Here is a 15479-nt window from a genome sequence, read left to right as displayed (position 1 = left end):
ATAGTGAAGTGGAAACATGAAGGGACATGTACAGCACAAAAGCCTATAGGCTGACCTTGTCTGTTGACTGACAAACATCTATCCCGACCACCACACAGGAATTGATGAAATAAAACAGCAAATGATGAAATAAAACACACAGACATTCATACATCCATAACTCTCTCTCTCTCTCTCTCTCTCTCTCTCTCTCTCTCTCTCTCTCTCTCTCTCTCCCCCCCCCCCCCCCCCCCCTCTCTCTCTCTCTCTCTCTCTCTCTCTCTCTCTCTCACACACACACACACACACACACACACACACACACACACACACACCACCACCACCACCACCACCACCACCACCACTCTCTTCTCCAGGCATTAAGAGTGACAGCAACCATCTCTGAAGGAAGTAGTGATGTCTGCTGCAGCGGTTGGTGAGGGTGTGGAAGTGGTGTGGATTGGGAAGAGGGAAGGATAGTAGGTTGGGAGTGAGGGGAAGATGCATGTGCAGGATGTGGGAGACAAGTAGAGAAGGGGAAAGGACTATGCAGATGTTCTAGCTTGTTAGAAGGCATGTGTAGGGATGGAGTGAGAGCATGGAAGGGGATGTCCAGGTGGAGGACAAGAACTAGTAATGATTGAGGCTGAGGGAACTGCAGGAACAAAGGGTTTGTTGTAGGAAGTGTTCCCACATGTGCAGTTCAGAAAAGCTGGTTTTAGGGGGAAGAATCCGGATGGCACAGGGTGTGAAGCAACCTTGACAAACTGCTCCAGCACATTGTGTTGGGCAGCATATTTGACAAGTGGGAGGTCCAGTTGTCTCCTGGCCACATTTTGACAGTGTCCCTTCGTGCAGACAGACAGCTTGTTAGTGGTTATGCTCATATAGAAGGCAACACATTAGTCACAGCTAAGTTGGTAAATCGCATGACTGCTTTCACAGGTTGAAATAATGCATCAACCTATATACACCTTGAATGACTAGAGATAGGATGTTCATATTAACAGAACACGTACATTAGTACGTTTTGCAGAAATGATTGGCATTTGAACTGTGTCGACCCATTGATTCAAGGTCAACATCAATATTGTGCTGCAACACCACCTACTGTAAAATGTGCCTACAGCTCTTGTTGTCACAATAAACTAAAGGTACAGGATCAATGTGACATGAGCAGACATGCAGGACGCTTCGCAGATGCATGTGTGAACTGTACTATCATATTAGTGAGTTTGAAAGAGGGTGAATTATTGGCATGAGAGAATGTGATGCATCCATCTGGGGAAATGCTGATCATGTGGGATGAAGTCTTTTGGCAGTACAATGGATGCGTGCAGAGTGGTTCAAGGAAGGCTGTACAACACGATGAGATGGGTACGTCGCACTACCCAGACCACCCCCAGAGAAGACCGACACCTCATCCAAATGGCATTTTATGACAGATCTGCATCCTCCTTAACTTTGGCACAACGGTGTACCACGTTGTATGCCATCAGGGGTGACAGTCCATCACTGTTTATTATGGCATGTGTTACGTGTACACTATCCACTTCCCTGCCTACCTTTGATAAATGTGCAGAAACATGCTAGATGGCATTGGTGTATGGAATGATGTCCCTGTGGACAAGAATGGCAACAGATAGTGTTTTTGTATGAATTCAGGTTCTATTTCTTTGAAAATGATGGCTGCATTTTGTTTCACTGCAGCTAGGGGGATGTTATCACAGTGACTGCATTTCCACAAGGCATACAGCACCAACTGAAGTCCTTACAATGTGGGGTGCTATTGGATACAACCTCAAATCACAGTTGGTGCATGTCCAGGGAACTGTGGACAGTGTGACCTACATGAATGGCATCCTGTGGCCTGCAGCCACTATCTTTATGCGCAACACCCCAGACACCATTTCTCAGGAAGACAATGCACCACCACATGTAGCTATATGAACACGCACGTTCTTGGTTTCACAGGATGTCAGCCTTTTTCTCTGGCCCACCAGATCACAGACTTGTCACCAATCAAAAATATGTGAGATATGGTGAAATGACAGGTGCAGTGCTGTGACTCAATGCCAACCATCACACATGAACTTTGGAACTAGGTAAATGCAGCATGGATGGCTACACTACAGAAAACCATTCACACCTTATACTAGCCAGTGCCATCATGCATGGAACAAATCATCAGGGCCCATGGTGGTTCATGTGCCTATTAGGCAACAGGACATATACTGAACCAAGATGGCTGAAATTCTAATCATTTCTGCACAACATACTAATGTACACATCTTGTGAATATGAACATCCTGTCTCTCATCATTCAAAATGTACTGTTTTTTTCTGAACATGAGTGTTTTTTTTTTTATTATGAATGGTATTAGGAATCTGTAAGTAAATGACCTTTTATACATCAGTAACTGTGATAAAAATAAACAAAATGTTATCTCTGAATATTTGTAAGTTGTTCATCGCTTGATGTGAAACATTCTTTTCTTCTTCTGTTGCAGCTGGTTTTACTCTCTTCTGCCTTGTGCATTGCTTATGTAAGCATTGTTAATGCTTAGTTAATAATAATTACATTAATTGGAAATGTTTATGTGTGTTATTTTAAAAGTAATAATTACCATTTTCACAGTTGACCAAGCAAAGCTACCAGTTTCTGTAAGTACTTGTAATACTTTCCAGACTAATCACTTGCTGATGGACAATTATCAACCATTTTATGAATCTCATCCATATAGCTACTAATGGTAACAATTTTTTTTCTGAGCCTGCAGCTATTAGTTCATGAAAAATCTAATGCCCAAGTGTGAATAAAATTTACTGGGCCATAATAGTTATATTTACAGAGTTGTGAATTATTAATTGTGTGCTTGTTATTCTGGCACTGGACAATTGAGTCCACATATCTACATTCTCAAATAATTTCCCTTACCAATGTAACTCTTCTTCTTGGTTGTGGGGTGAGAATTATAAGGTGACTCTAACTTTGATGGAAAAAGAGATGTGTAGGTTGGGTGGGTGACAGAAGCCAATGGCCTTGTCACAGTAGTTCACCGGTTCCTGCCACCAAAGTTAAGCACTTTACTTGGATGGGTGAATTTGTGGTCTGCTGAGCACTGTTGGCAAGTGAGGTCCACTCATCCCTTGTGAGCCAAATGAAGGAGTTTCTTGATTGAGAAGTAGCGGCTGTGGTCACGAAAACTGACATCAGCTGCAAGAGTGGTGTGCTGACCTCACACACTTCCGTATCTGGATCCAGTGATGCCTGTAGGCTGAGGATGACAAGGTGGCTGTCAGTGCCATTAGGTCTGCCAAGACCTGTTTGGACAGAGTTTAGGTTGGATGACAGAATACTACTGTGCTACGGATGGTGGTGAGGATATTTCTCAATTCGTCATTTCATAGCACAACCAAAGGTATTCAAAACTCTAGCATAGAAAGTGATGTAGTTGCATCAGTGCTAGGTGGTACTGAGCCACAAGGGGTGTCAAGGGGTGTTTCTTTGTGGCTGTGCAGTGAACGTGTGGGTGGTGATAGATGACTGGGGAAACATGACACAGACAATCTGTTTCTGGGGGGGAGGCTAATGAGAGCCTTGATGTATTTGGAGAGAGACTACTCATCACTGTAGATGTGACAACCATGGGTGAACAGGCTGTAGGGTAGCTACTTGTTGGTGTGGAATGGGTGGCTGCTGTAGAAGTGGAGGTATTGCCAGTAGTTGGTAGGTTTGATGCAAAGAGAGGTACTGATGCAGCCACTCTCAAGATGCAGATCAGCAGTGAGGAAGGTGCCATACTGGGCCGAGTTGGATCCGGTGAAGAAAATGGGGAAGAAGATGCTCAGGTTACGGGGGAAAGTGGATAGGATACCCTCACCATTGGTCCAGTCCATGACAATGTCCTCAATGAATCTGAACCATGAGAGGGATTTGGGAGTCTGGCAGATTGGGAAAAATTGCTCTAGATAGTCCATGAATGAGCTGATATTTGATGGTGCCATGTGTGTGCCCCCCAGTAAGGCCATGGGCATTGAGGATGCTAGTGTAGAAGAAGCTGACATCGACAGTGACAAGCAGGGTGTCAGGTTGTAAAGGAACATGATCTCTGAATAATTGGTAGATGAAACAGTTAGTGTCTTTTATATTGGAGGGTACATTATGGGTAAGAGGCTGCAGGTGTTGGTCCACAAGGACAAAGAGCCTCTTTGTGGGGTGCAGCAATCAGTCACAATGGGTTGTCCTGGACTGTTGGGTTTATGTACTTGTGGAAGCAAGCAGAAGGGAGAAGGGAGTAATGGGGGTTGAGGAAGGAAACTGACTCATGGGAGAAGTTCTGTGACAAACCTGTTGATTTGTGGAAGGACTGGAGATCTTGCTAGATTTTTAAAATGGGCCTCCTGTGACAGGGCTTGTAAATGGACATGTCTGACAGCTGGTGGAGTCCCTCCTCCAGGTAATCCTGCAGTTAATAACCATAGTGTTGGAACATTTGTTGGCAGATAGGATTTTAAGGTCTAGATCAGGTTTCTGGTTGTAGATTGTGGTTCTTTCTGTGGATGTGAGCTTGGTTCCAACATTGAGGTGTTTGGGAAATGATGGTGAGTTAAGTTTGAGATTAAGAGATTCTGAATATCAAATAGAGGATATTTTGAGGGCATTTGGGATGGATCATGGTTAAATGGAGGAATAAACTGAGGAAGGTAATGTTCAGCATTGGTTTTGATAAAGTCAGCTAGGCACAGTTGAATGGGTTGATAGGTGGCAAAAAGTGTTTCCTCTGTAGGGTCTGCTAGAAGGAGAGAAGATCTTAAACAAATCCAACATAATGGAATTTGAGAATATAGCAAATGGTAAGCCCTTTGAAATGGACTCATATATCTGTGGAATTGAGGCTGTTAGAGGACAGTTCATAACTCCACTGTGTTTCTGTTTGGCACTCAGTCTGTAGTGACACAGGAGAGAGTTTCCAAGGGTGTGAAAAATGTAGTAGGCCTGCATGGGAGGGTTTGGTGGCTATGAGGGGATGCAGGGGATATTTAAAGAAAGCTCATATATTCATGATTGATAGAGGTAGTCCAAGGCAGGATCATAGATTGGATTGCTTTTTGGGGTGGGATTGTGCATGCCACTGTATTTGCTGGAGGGCAAGGATTTCAGTATGGAGTTGGGATGCAGAAATTTTGGATTATTGAGCAGAAGGATTTTACAGATAGAGCACAGATAGTGCAAGGAGGTTTGGACCTGATTTATGTGGTTCTGCAGGCCTAGGCTGGTGAAGGCTATACTACATTGTGGAAGGACAGGTTGCAACCAGTGATGGTCAGGAAGGGGTATCAAGGGACTTCTACTGTTGGTTTTGGGGGGGGGGGGGGGGGTGCATGATGGGGCAGTCCCATGAGCTAGGCAACAATGCTGGAACCCTATGTGGCACTGGGTTCCAGCTAGGGATAGGAAAACTTTTCTATATCATTGTAGATAGATGGAGCAAGGATCCATAGTGGAGGATAAAAATGCTTGTAAACTTGTCATACAGACAGAAGAATTTTATAAAAAAAGTACAGATGAGGTGTGTTGAAAAAATGTGACACCCCGTCACATGGTCCAGATTCACAGATGATAATTTCATGATCTGGACGGAGGATAAGGACATCTTATCCACACTCCTCCAGAAACCCAACCCCCTCTCCCCCATTTGCTTCATGTGGTCATCCATAGTCAATCAACAACCTTCCTCACTGTCAACCTATATTTCAAGGATGGCTACATTAGTATCCCTGTCTACATCAAATCTACCTACTCACAATACCTACACTTCAAGAGAAGCCACCCATTCCACTCCAAGAAGTTCCTTCTATACAGCCTAGCTCCCTGTGGTCATCACACTTGCAGTGACAAGCTCTCCCTCTCCAGATACACCAAGTGTCTCTCTATGGTCTTCACAGATTGAAATAATCCTCCCTCCCCTCCAGCAACAGATCTCCTGTGTCATGTTTCCTCAGTCACCTACCATCCCCCCACATAACCACTGTATGGCCACAAAGGAACACCTCCCTCTTGATCAGTACCATCTGCCAGGGTTTTAAGTATTATATCTCATCACATCCTGAAACGAGAAATTTACTCCTCACTACCCTCTCCATTTTATTCCAATTTCACCCAACCTACACAATATCTTTGTCTGTTTGTGTTCCATCTCTGCTCCCTATCCCTTGCCCCATGGATCATATCGCTGCAATAGACATAAATGCAAGATTTGTCTCATACATTCTCCCACTACCACCAAATCCAGTCATGTAACAGGTGTCTCCTACCCCACCAAAGGCAGGGCCATCTGTGAAAGCAGTCATGTTGTCTAGCAACTTAGATGCAGTCATTGGGATACACTGTATGTGGGCATGACTACTAATAAGGTGTTTCTCCACCTGAGGGGCCACTACCAAATGATGGCCAAGAGGCAGCTGGACCTCCCAGTTGCTGAGTATTCCACCAAACATGACAGGCATGACTTCAACAACCAATTCACAACCTGGGATGTAAGGAATCTTCCCATTAACACCAGCTATACTGAATTACGTAGGTGGAACTCTGCCAGCAACATATCCTTTGTTAAAAATTTTCAATATGTTGCATCTTGCAGCTCTCAAATATTGGAGAAAAGAAATTTTCAAATGTCTAACAGAAAAGCTGCTATTTATTAACTGGCTGACTAGTTTCAGGCTTTGTCCATTTTCACAAGCCATGCACATCACATCATGCTGGATAATGAAGATCTGAGATACATTTAAGTGTAGTGACACAAGTAGAAATGTCCACACCAAACATAGCCGAAATACAAGATATGTGGCTTGGAAAATGGGCAATGTCTGAAACTAGTCAGCCAGTAAATAACAGCTTTGCTTTTAAACATTTAAAAATGTAAAAATGGTTTTTCTTCAATATCCTTTATTCTCATAATCCCCCTGGCCTCGGCCTTCACTAGTCCTTGTTTCCACCTTTCTATCCATTTCCTTGCTGCCATTCCATCCCTACATATGCCTTCTAACCTACCACTGTAACTGTATAATACTTTCCCCATCTTTACTTTTCTCCTCTTCCTTTGTCTTTTCTCCACCCACTCCATTTCCTCCAGCACAGCCTCCCAGTGCTGCACCCTGCATCTTCCCCTACCCTTAAATTGCTACAGCTCCAACCACCCTCCTCCACCTCTCACCCATCACCTCATTTGAATCCCTACTACACACATCAGCAAAAATTGCTGCTTGTCTAAGATGCAGAGCTGGAAGTGTCATGAAAAGCGGTGAAGCTCACATAATACTATTACAAAAAGCTGGTTGAAATCTGAAATTGATATCAGTGAGATTTTTGGCAAAAATCTGAGTGTATATTGTAAGGATAGGTAAATGGGAAACGGAGGTGGTGTATTTGTCACAGTAGAAAAGAAACTCAAATCAATTGAGATAACAGTTGAAGCTGCAGATGAGATAGTTTTGACAAGACTCAGTATCAGGGGTGGGCATTAAATGATAACTGAATCCTTATATTGCCCACCAGACTCATATCCTGGTGTAACCAAACTTCAGAGAAAACCTCACTTCACTTGTATGTAAGTTCCCCAATCATATTGTAATGATCAGTGGAGGCTTTCATCATCCAAACATTAATTGGGAAAGTTATAGTTTTGTTAGTGGTGGGCATGGTAAGACAGCCTGTGAAACATTAGTAAATGTCTTGTCTGGAAACTACCTAGAACAGATAGTTATAAATCCCACTCATGATGACAATATCTTTGATCTGTTGGCAACAAATAGACCTGACCTCTTTCAGGATGTCCACATCGAAATTGGTATCAGTGACCATAATGTGGCTGTGGCAACAATGATTAACAAAGTACAAATGAAAACTAAAACAAGCAGAAAGATATATACATTTAGTAAACTAGTTCAAAAATTAGTAGTGTCATATTTTAATGAGGAACTTGAAACTTTCAGCACAGGGCAGGAGTATGTAGAGCAACTATGGTTCGAGTTTAGAAGAATAGTTGATAATGCACTGGGCAGACATGTACCCAGTAGAACAGTTTGTAATAGGAGGGAACCTCCATGTTATACATTCACTGTAGAGAAACTTCTAAGGAAACAGAGATTACTACATAGTACGTGTAAAACAAAGCATAGAGCTATAGATAGAGAGATGCTGAATGAAATGCATTTGGCTGTCAAGAGATCAATGCATGATGCCTTTGATAACTACTGTTGCAGAATATTGTGAAATGATATTTCACAAAACCCAAGGAAATTCTGGTCATATGTACATGCTGTTAGTGGCACCAAAGTTAGTGTCCAGTCCCTAGCAAATGAGAGAGGGACTGAAATTCAGGGGAGAAAAGCAAAAGTTCAAATGCTTAACTCCATTTTCAAATGTTCCTTTACAAAGGAAAACCCAGCAGTATTAATGTCAGTGGTGTTGAGAAACAGTGGAAATCATTAAAATTTTAGAAAGCTCCAGGGCCTGATGGAATCTCTGTCAGATTCTATTCTGAATTTGTTGTTAGCCCTCTTCCTACTATAATCTATTGTAGATCCCTCACACAAAAAACTGTGAACATGTCTTGGAAAAAAGCATATCACACCCACTACAGGAAGAACCCCAGGTCAGGGGAGACTTATCGGACGGTAAGTTTAAAAGAATCACCTAGAACCCCAGGTGAGGAGAGACTTACTGGATGATAAGTCTCCCATGACCCTGGGGTTCTGGGTGAATTTTCTAAACTGTACCCTTTTCCTAAACCTCTCCACTCCTTTTCCTTCACCCCTGCTCCTTCCCCTCAACTCTTCTGCCAGAAGAAGCAGCCACTGGCTCTGAAAGCTTGTAAAAGTTAAATCCTACCACCACTTGGTGAGTAGATTTTTTATCTGTCCATTTAAATTATCTTTTCTTATTGTTGTTATTCTGTTCCTGATTTTTCAGTGTTGATTTTAGTAAATAATTATCATCAGACAAAGGTTGCATTTGATACTGGGTGTAAATGCCACTAAAGTATAAATGTACTGGGAAGTGAGAGTAAGAATTCAGAAGAGGACCCTGCAAGGATTGAATTGCAGTTGTCTATATTTCAAGTTATTCTTATTGCTTACTTGTTATTAAGAAATACTGTTTTTACTAAAATGACTACAGAATATATTTTTTGATAAGTTACAATTATTTTCTTTCAGAGAGATCCTGTCATACATAGCAGCTGGTTCACTTGTGAAGATTATGTCAACCAGGTAAGAGTGAAAACAGTTATGTTAATTTTAATTACATTATTAGGGGAACTGTAGACCTTATGCTACTCTTTCTTACTCTTTTTGACAAGTGGAACCCCTTTAATGCCTACTTTTATTTTTTAACTCCTAATTTGTTCCCATAATACATTTTAATGCAACATCCTGTAAACAAATTATTTGCCACAAAAAAGACAATTGTTTCAAATAACGATTGTTTGCTTCAGAAAGTAATTTCAGAATTAATCCAAACTTTCTTAAAATAACTTTAATTGAAAATGACTTAATCAAATAAGACTTTTAAATTTAAGTTATGATGAGATGAATGGTACTGAATCTTATTTTCACAAATATACTTATTATTAAGCTTCATGCATGAAAGTTGAATTCTCAGTTGTTCAGCATCAAATACAGGGTGTACATAAAGTCCGGGAACACTTTCAGTTATTTGTTGCACAAGAACCAAACATTGTACAGATATTATACATATGTCATTTTGAAGAGAAACCCTGTAAGTTTTTTTCATGTATACCGCGACAGCGTAGTTTGGTAATTTGCCGATAGTCAGCACTAGTCACAAACATGGCGAGTTCAGGTGCAGAGCGAGCCTTCTGTGTGTTGGAGTTTGACAAAAAACAAGGGTGCTACAGCTGATAATGGATGTTTGGAACCAAGTACGATAAGAAGCCACCAACAAGGAAGGCCATTTACCACTGGCACAACAAATTCGTTACAATAGGTTGCTTGTGCCTGGCAAAGAGAAGCGGACATCCCAGTGTAATTGAAGTGAATGTGGAGCGTGTACGAGAGACATTCATATGGAGTCCAAAGAAATTGGTGCAGTGTGCATCCTGTGAACACAAAATGGCTCCAATGACAGTGTGGGAAGTCCTGTGATAGAAACTGTCTATGAAACCATTCAAATTGGAACCAGTACAGAAGCTCAATGATGAAGAAAAAGACAAGTGTTTCGACTTTTGTTTGCAGTTGCAACAATTGAATGAGGATGGGGATGGCATTGTTGATCACTTAATTTTTAGGGATGAAGCCACTTTCCACACTAATGGGAAAATGAACAGGCATAATTGTCGAATCTTGGGTACAAAGCATCCACACGAATACATTGAAATTGAGCTTGATTCCCCAAAGATAAATGTTTTTTTGTGCCTTGTCGTGTCAAAAACTGAGTGGGCCATTCTTTTTCGCTGAGAGCACTGTCACTGGATATTCCTACTTGGACTTGCAAAGGCTGATGCCTCAAATGCTATTGGACTGTATGTTCATCTTTCAGAAGGATGGGGCTCCATCCCATTTTCATTGTGAAGTTTGTGGGTACCTGAACACGGAGCTGCTGCATCGATGGAGTGACCGTGCTACAGAAGGTGACAGCTGTTTCATGAAATGGCATCCCCGATCACCAGATCTCACTCCGTGTGACTTTTTTCTGTGGGGACACATTAAAGATCTGGTGTATGTATCGCCTTTACTGCGTGTTGTAGCAGAACTCTGGGAGAGAATATGGGAAGTGACTGCCACAGTCAACAATGCCATGCTGGGACGGTGTAGCAATTCTGTCTGATTTATTTCTTCGTTCGTTGTCCTCCATGTCAACATACTGCATTGCTACATTGGCTGAAACATGGAGTTCGTAATTTGGACACTGACTACTGTAAATAATATAGCCGACAGGTACGCATTTGTGTTTCACCATAGTTTACTTTCACTTTGCACAACCCCCCAATAACACACAGTTATATATGTATGACCAGTGCACTATTGCTTATCATTCCATAAGCCTCATTAATAGTTTGCAGGTGAACTTCCACATACTGTACAATAGTTTACTGTTGAACATCTACGAGCAGTAATAACATAACCACATAGTTCACAGTCCTTCAGATAAATTGAACAGTCACTGCCATTACTTTAACACATGGCCTGTTGGTGTAACACTTATTTCACTGTTAAGTCGATGCATTGTTGTTGTTCTCGTCTGAAATCCAGTCATGGACTGACTGTCTCGTGACCAAAAATATATCCTCACATTAATAGATGCTGAAACTACTCACTGTTCAAAATTTAATTTACAGAAATTACAATTAAAAGTTAACTTATTAAATTAACTGAATACATAAAATATTGAGTCTTTTTAACAGTTTTTTCTACTACAAAAGTTTGGCCGAATTATTTGTTTAAATCATGAAATTAACAAATATCATTATGCAAACAATACCTTTGACAAAACTGTTAGTTATTTTGGAATTAATTATGGGCTGGCTTTGCTAACATGGTTTCGAATAGAACCAAACAAATACTTTAAGATCACTAGCATTTCGCCTTCCAGATGTTTACAATTATTACAGAATTTACATTTGTTCATATGTCAGCAATAGAATTTAACTTACGAAACAATTACCTATTTTGCCCTATAATGAAAGATATTAACCAGTGACAGTCAAAATAAATTAGAAAGTCAATTACATACATAAAACTAAGGACAAAATTGGGTTTGGTGTTATATTCTTTATAATTAAGAGCCAATCTTTCTCTTTTATGAAAATACAGTTTATACTCATGTATGTTAATGATAATTAAGTCCAAATGAAAAAAAATTAATTTTAAGGAGGCAAATGACAAAACAAGAGGGGAATCAAAATTATCCCAGCTTGCTTCGTCACAACGTATGCCAAGAATTCGATTACCATATTGACGTCTGCCAGGTTGCTCATGGTTCGCATATCAAATGTTCATAAAAAAAACTTTCAGAGTTTCTCTTCAAAATACAATATGTATGGCATCTGTACAATGTTTAGTTCTTCTGCAATAAATAATTGAAAGTGTTCCCAGACTTTATGTACACCCTGTATATTGTAATTATTTTTTGTTGACATGTAAGCTCAGAACTGTATTTCACACAAATATACAGCTTCAAATAGCAGAAATACCATCACAACCTTTTGTAGGCTTACCATACATTCAGAATTAGCCTGGACAGTCCTGGTGTTTTAGTGCTGTTCAGGGTAATGTCCAGGGTGGCAGAAATGTCCAGGGTTTGAGAATTTTATGACTGGTTAGGAGTATCTTAAAATTTTAGGCCAATGCATTCAGCATAGCATTCTGTAATGTTCTCTTATGGCTGTGTCTCTGTCAGCTGACCTTGGACCAAGTACTTACATCGACGGTAAGGCACGGCTACCAGTTCCGCTACAAATTTTCACTTACTATTAGTCATTTGGCACACAACGGTGGCAATGTGTACATGGTGTTTTCATGTGTAAAGTAACTCATCTACACATCTTTGATCAATTTCTCTCTATTCGTTTTTTGGTTCATTGTTTAGCAGTGGGCAAAAGAGCGTGGTTTTATGTTAACCTGCAATAGGAATACATTTTTATTAGTCTATGCAATGACAGTAACAATGAAAATGTTTATTGGACACTGTGTACTGGAGAATTTTCTGTGGGAAGGCTGATATTAAAGAGAAGATGAAAACAAACATAGGAGTGCTATTATTGCTACTACTTCACCAAACATAAGATATATTTTTAAAGTCATAGATGGGAATTATCATCTGGAGTGTGTTGCTAAAGAAGCTGCATTTTCATATCCACACTATTAGACATTCACTTGGTTTTGAAACATCAGACTGCACATCTAAACTTGTGGAAAAGTTATATGACCCAAATTTTTCATCTGCTAGAACCAAAACCAAGACTGTTATTGTTAACATTATTTCACCATTTATATTTGACAATGTGTGATGTTCTTTGGAAAAAAATTAATTATCTCACAGTTACAGTGGGTATCTGAAAAGAAGTGAAGTCAGACTTGTTGTGAGTGTTCTAAGATTTTCAGTATGGAGGAGGGAATTCAAGTTAAACTTCTAAAGTTTGATGAAGTGCCAAGTGAAACAGTTCAAATTTTGATTCAGTAGCTTTTCGACCACATAAAAAAATACAAACTTGAAGGAAAGTTGGTTTGTTATACTGCTAATAACAGTCTAAGTAATTTTTGTGGTGTGAAGAGGAAGGGGGATGAAAATGTGTTGAGAAAAGTTTAAAGTGTAGATAGATTTATTTTAGAAAGTGGTTGTTCAGCCTACATTGTTCATGAACCATTTCTGAAAAGAGTCATATCTAATGAAAAAACAAGTCAATAAATAAAGTTTAATGTTTCAGTAAACTAGCAAGACTTTTGAGTAATTTTAAAAAAAATGTCTTGGGTTGGACATTTAAAAAAATGGTAGTTTATCCTGGGTTGGACACACGAAAATATGCTAAGCCTAACTTTTGTTAAACTGCACCAGAATTCCACTCATGGTACTTAAGTTTTTCATCCAATGGTAGAGTAGGTGCCAGTTCAGTAATGTTGAAGTGGCCGAAGGTTGTGCATTGATAATAAATGGAGTTTTAAATCAACAATTTATTTTGATATTTAATCTGCTTTTCAGTTGAAAAATAGTAATTAAAAGCTTCATTGAGATTTTTTTGGAGCTGAATAATTTCTACAGATTTCCCTAATAATGGAAATTCCATGATGGAGCAACAACAATATGAATTAGAACAATTTTGCTACTCACCACATAAAACAGGCTTTGAATAGCAGACTGGCACGTTTAAAAGTAGATTGTAGGATATTATTAAGCTATCAGACTAAGACATTTGCCAGAATTAGACACAGACACACACACACACACACACACACACACACACACACACACACACACACACAAATATACATGACCACTGCCTCCCCAAGCATAGATGCTGGCAGTTGGGTCCATGTGCCCAAAGGTAATAATTGCTCTCTCTCTCTCTCTCTCTCTCTCTCTCTCTCTCTCTCTCTCTCTCTGTGTGTGTGTGTGTGTGTGTGTGTGTGTGTGTGTGACATCTATCCTACTTCATACTATCGACAGAAATCTCTCCTACTTCGACCGCAATCTCTCCTAAAAAGCCTTTTATTGTTGGGAAGCAGTCACTCATTGGAGCATGTACCAAAATGTCTCTTAGGTAATTTGAAGCAGTCTGCTTCTATTACATAACTGACTATTCAGTTTGAAACTGTCTTTTAGAAAGAAATCACACAGCTTGTCCCTCTGCTCAGGGATGTGGTGTAATATCTTTCCTCAAGATAACAATCAGAAGTCAGTATGTAAAAGAAGAGATGTATGTACACTTCCCACTTCCTTACTTATTATTTTGAGTAAATTATTATTTAGTGGCCTAGATTTTATGAAATTCATGGTTTTGTGATCTGTCAAAAGCATTCTTATGACTATGTCGACTTTTAATGTTACAAAGCATAATGTGGCTCAAATTTCTGATGATAGAAAACAGAGTTATATTGTTGGATATGGGTGCACTGTGAGACAGACAACTGTGATTATTTGAAGGACATGCTACAATCAAGCCTTATGTAGTCATTCCCTCATTGTTGAATTTCTCCTCTGCAAAGTTACAATATTGTCAATGATAAATACAGCCTTATTTACATTTGGTGTTGCATTCATACAGTGTGTCCAAATTAGTAAGTGAAAGTGAGAGTTGATTGTTATTCTATTTTTTAATTTCATAGACATGTGCATTTTTTTGTTTTAAGTTACTTAATTATATTAAGAAAGAAGGGCTTGTAAGTTTTGTGGAACCCTTCAGCGCTTTCCACAGTGCCCCAGGGTTCCATAGAACACAATTTAATAAATGGTGTGGTGATAATTTTATTAAGTGTAAGTTGACTAGCTGACTTGTATTGAAGATACACCAATCAGAATGAAGAAGTACTTCGTTTTAGGAATTGTATATTTTTGAAATTAGTGAATGCTGTTTTTGGTACACTCTGCCTCTCCTGAACTATCACCATCATCTTCTTCTTCATTTGTGGCTATTTTGTTTCAAACAAGATCAGCATTGACTCACTAGTCTTCAAGCCAGGAACAACTAGAGTGTACATCACAGACACACTAATTTAAAATTTAGAATTACTGCTGAATCACAAACTTTGAGAATTTAATATTAAAAAGGAAAAACACTTCCTAGTTTTCTGTGAAGCACCGACAGAAAATTCAGTAAATGTTCCTTTTGGAATATATTAAAATTGCTTCATCTAGGTAAGGGGAAGGAAAGAGAAAGTCATTTTACAGTAGAAACCATGTCCACAGAATTAATACAGAGCAACAATGGGTCATTTTCTTACATTTTAGGACAAAAGTGTGTACACATCCACTGTCATGTATT

At 39.7% G+C, this 15479-nt stretch overlaps 1 protein-coding gene across 1 annotated transcript in view; it reads left to right on the top strand.

Annotated features, from left to right (window-relative positions):
- Window positions 1-15479, top strand: part of LOC124551018 (serine/threonine-protein phosphatase 6 regulatory ankyrin repeat subunit C-like) — a 404623-nt gene that overhangs the window by 119891 nt on the left and 269253 nt on the right. Inside the window, exon 5 of the mRNA XM_047125868.1 lies at window positions 9199-9252. Within this exon, the coding sequence (XP_046981824.1) occupies window positions 9199-9252 (54 nt within the window). The remainder of the gene's footprint in view (window positions 1-9198; window positions 9253-15479) is intronic.

This window comes from Schistocerca americana, chromosome 1 (assembly GCF_021461395.2).
Source record: "Schistocerca americana isolate TAMUIC-IGC-003095 chromosome 1, iqSchAmer2.1, whole genome shotgun sequence".
NCBI classification, from domain to species: Eukaryota; Metazoa; Arthropoda; class Insecta; order Orthoptera; family Acrididae; genus Schistocerca; species Schistocerca americana.
The sequence above is the reverse complement of the archived record's forward strand: the minus strand, read 5'-3'. Positions and strand labels throughout refer to the sequence as shown.